Source organism: Lipotes vexillifer, unplaced genomic scaffold, assembly GCF_000442215.2.
Source record: "Lipotes vexillifer unplaced genomic scaffold, Lipotes_vexillifer_v1.1 scaffold12, whole genome shotgun sequence".
In the NCBI taxonomy this organism is placed as follows: Eukaryota; Metazoa; Chordata; class Mammalia; order Artiodactyla; family Lipotidae; genus Lipotes; species Lipotes vexillifer.
The window spans coordinates 2,739,804-2,741,963 of NW_006796716.1; the positions used below are offsets into that span (position 1 = coordinate 2,739,804).

General features: G+C 64.1%; 1 protein-coding gene across 1 annotated transcript in view; it reads right to left on the bottom strand.

Annotated features, from left to right (window-relative positions):
* The window catches only part of TMEM120A (transmembrane protein 120A), a 5,931-nt gene extending 4,225 nt beyond the window's left edge, over window positions 1–1,706 (bottom strand). Inside the window, exon 1 of the mRNA XM_007468798.1 lies at window positions 1,514–1,706. Coding sequence (XP_007468860.1) covers window positions 1,514–1,594 — 81 coding nt within the window. The 5' untranslated portion in view covers window positions 1,595–1,706. The remainder of the gene's footprint in view (window positions 1–1,513) is intronic.
* Between the last annotated feature and the right edge of the window lie 454 nt (window positions 1,707–2,160).

Sequence of the window (2,160 nt, forward strand, 5' to 3'; positions counted from 1 at the left end):
GCAGGAAAGGAGACAGCCAGCTGTGCCAGCCCAGGGAACTCCCTGAGAGTACTCTCTCTCGAAGGCAGGCAAGGAGGCAGGGGTCTCCCTGTAAGCCCAGAAGCCCCCACAGTACCCCCCTCTCCCAGAAACAGAGGAGTTCTCTGAAGCTTTTCTTAGTCTCAGCCCACCTACTAGTTGTTCCCGCCCCTCTCTGGCCTGTCCTGAATCTGGATTCTAGGCTCATGGGTCTACCTTCTGGCCCAAGCAGGCTACCTAAAGCCATCCCTGGCCCTCTCAGATCCTCCTGCCTAGAAGCCTGCAAGTGCAGGGGAAGATGAGGTTGTCCAAGATGCCTGCTGCTCTGGCACTCCCAGCATCTTCCTCCCGGAGTAAAGGTCATCAGGCTTTAGCCCTTGGACCTCTTGCTATAAGACCACTCCTCTACTCTTCCCCCAACACCTTTGACCCAAGGCTTCCCAGAGCACTTTGCCCCAGTGAGTAAGTTTTGAGAAGGAACAGCCTAGAGATGAGGCAAGGAGCAGTGTGAGGAAGGTCAGGCAGGGGCTGAGGCCAGGACAGTGGTGACCAAGCTGGGAAGCACTAATGGCAGCAGCTTGACCAGGCCAGGGGCAGTCAGGCTTCAACGTGGACAGGAAAGGGCTGGAACCAGTCCAGGAGAGGCAAAGTCCTGATCAAGTGCCCAGCTGACCTGGGCTCTACCCTGCCTGGGGTCTTGTTTCTCACGCCCAGGAGGGGCAACCTCGGCCTACCCCCAGCCACCACACACTCCTGTCTGCCTTCCCACAGAACAGCACAGTGGCCCATAGCAGCCAGATCCAGACGATTCCTCCCTTGGCTTCCCACTGGTCTCAGAGAGATTCCAATCCCTGTCAGGCCGTGAGGTCTCTTGGCAGGGTCTGGCCCACCCACTTTTCCCCTCACTCTCTGCATCAGCCACGTGGTCCTGTCTCAGTGGGAGCTGTCCTTCACCCTGGATGGGCCCCGCCCCCATCCAGGGACTTCACCTAAACACCACTTACCCCGACCTAGGCCAGGCTGCCTCCCGGACTGCTCCCCAGCCACACACAGCCCAGACCGCGCGGCCCGAGGGCTGGGAAGGCGCTCCTCGCCGATCCGGCCCGGCCGGCGCCCACGGCGCATTTGCTCAGTAACTGACACAAGACTGGCCCCGGTCAGCTCGGACTCTCCTGGGAGGGGACCGGGTCGGAGTCGGGGCCTCTTTCCGAGGCCTCAGAGGGAGGCCGGAGGTCCGCCTGGGTCAGTGGGGTCACTCCGGGGTCGCGGCGGCCGCGCGGGGAAGAGGTCCCGCTGCCGAACATTCATTTGAGGCCGAGGGGAGGGTCCAACCGGGGACACCAGGACCCAGGGCCTCGCCGCTGTCGGGAGCGACACCAGGGTCCCCGACCCCTGACCCCGAGCTCCCCGCTGCCCGACCCGGGGCTACCCGACCCTTGACCCAGAGCCAGACAGACATGGCTCGGAACCAATGGGGGCCCGCATCAGCACTTACCTGGATGCCGTGGAAGTCCTGCTGGAGCTCCTCCCAGTCCCGCAGGCAGTCGCCCAACGGGCCCGGAGGCGGGGGATGCATTGCTGCCGGGCCGTGAGCCGGACGAGCCGAGTCGAAGACAGAGCCGCAACCCCGGCGGGCCCGAGGCGCCGCCGCCTCCGCCGCCTCCGCCCCTGCCAGCTTCCGGGCTCGAGCCGCCTCGACCACCAATGCGGAAAAACCTAGAGCGGCGAGCGCGCTGGCCCCGCCCCCTGCCTGAGCCAATCCGGCCCAGGGGCAGGGGCGGGGGCGGGGCCACGTGCTCCGAGGGCCCTACGCCCGGCTGCTCCCAGCTCTGAGGGTGGTGGCAGCCCCCAACCGGGGCACTCCCGGTGGTGCCAACTGTGTGGTGCAGCCAGCAGTGTCCTTGCCTGTCAGGCAGGGAGTAAACCAAGGCCCAGGGAGGTGCCACCTGCCTCAAATACTTTCCCCCTTGGGAAGCTGCTCTTTGGCAGGGAGGGAATTCCGAGCCTCTTATCTCGCTTGGATTTTTACAAGGGCCCCTTTACTGTCTCCCTGTCTCCAAGTTCACCGCTAGTGTCCCTTCCCACAGCCACCAGACTGCCCTGACTAAAACACAAGGCGAATCCCCACCATGTCCCTGCTGA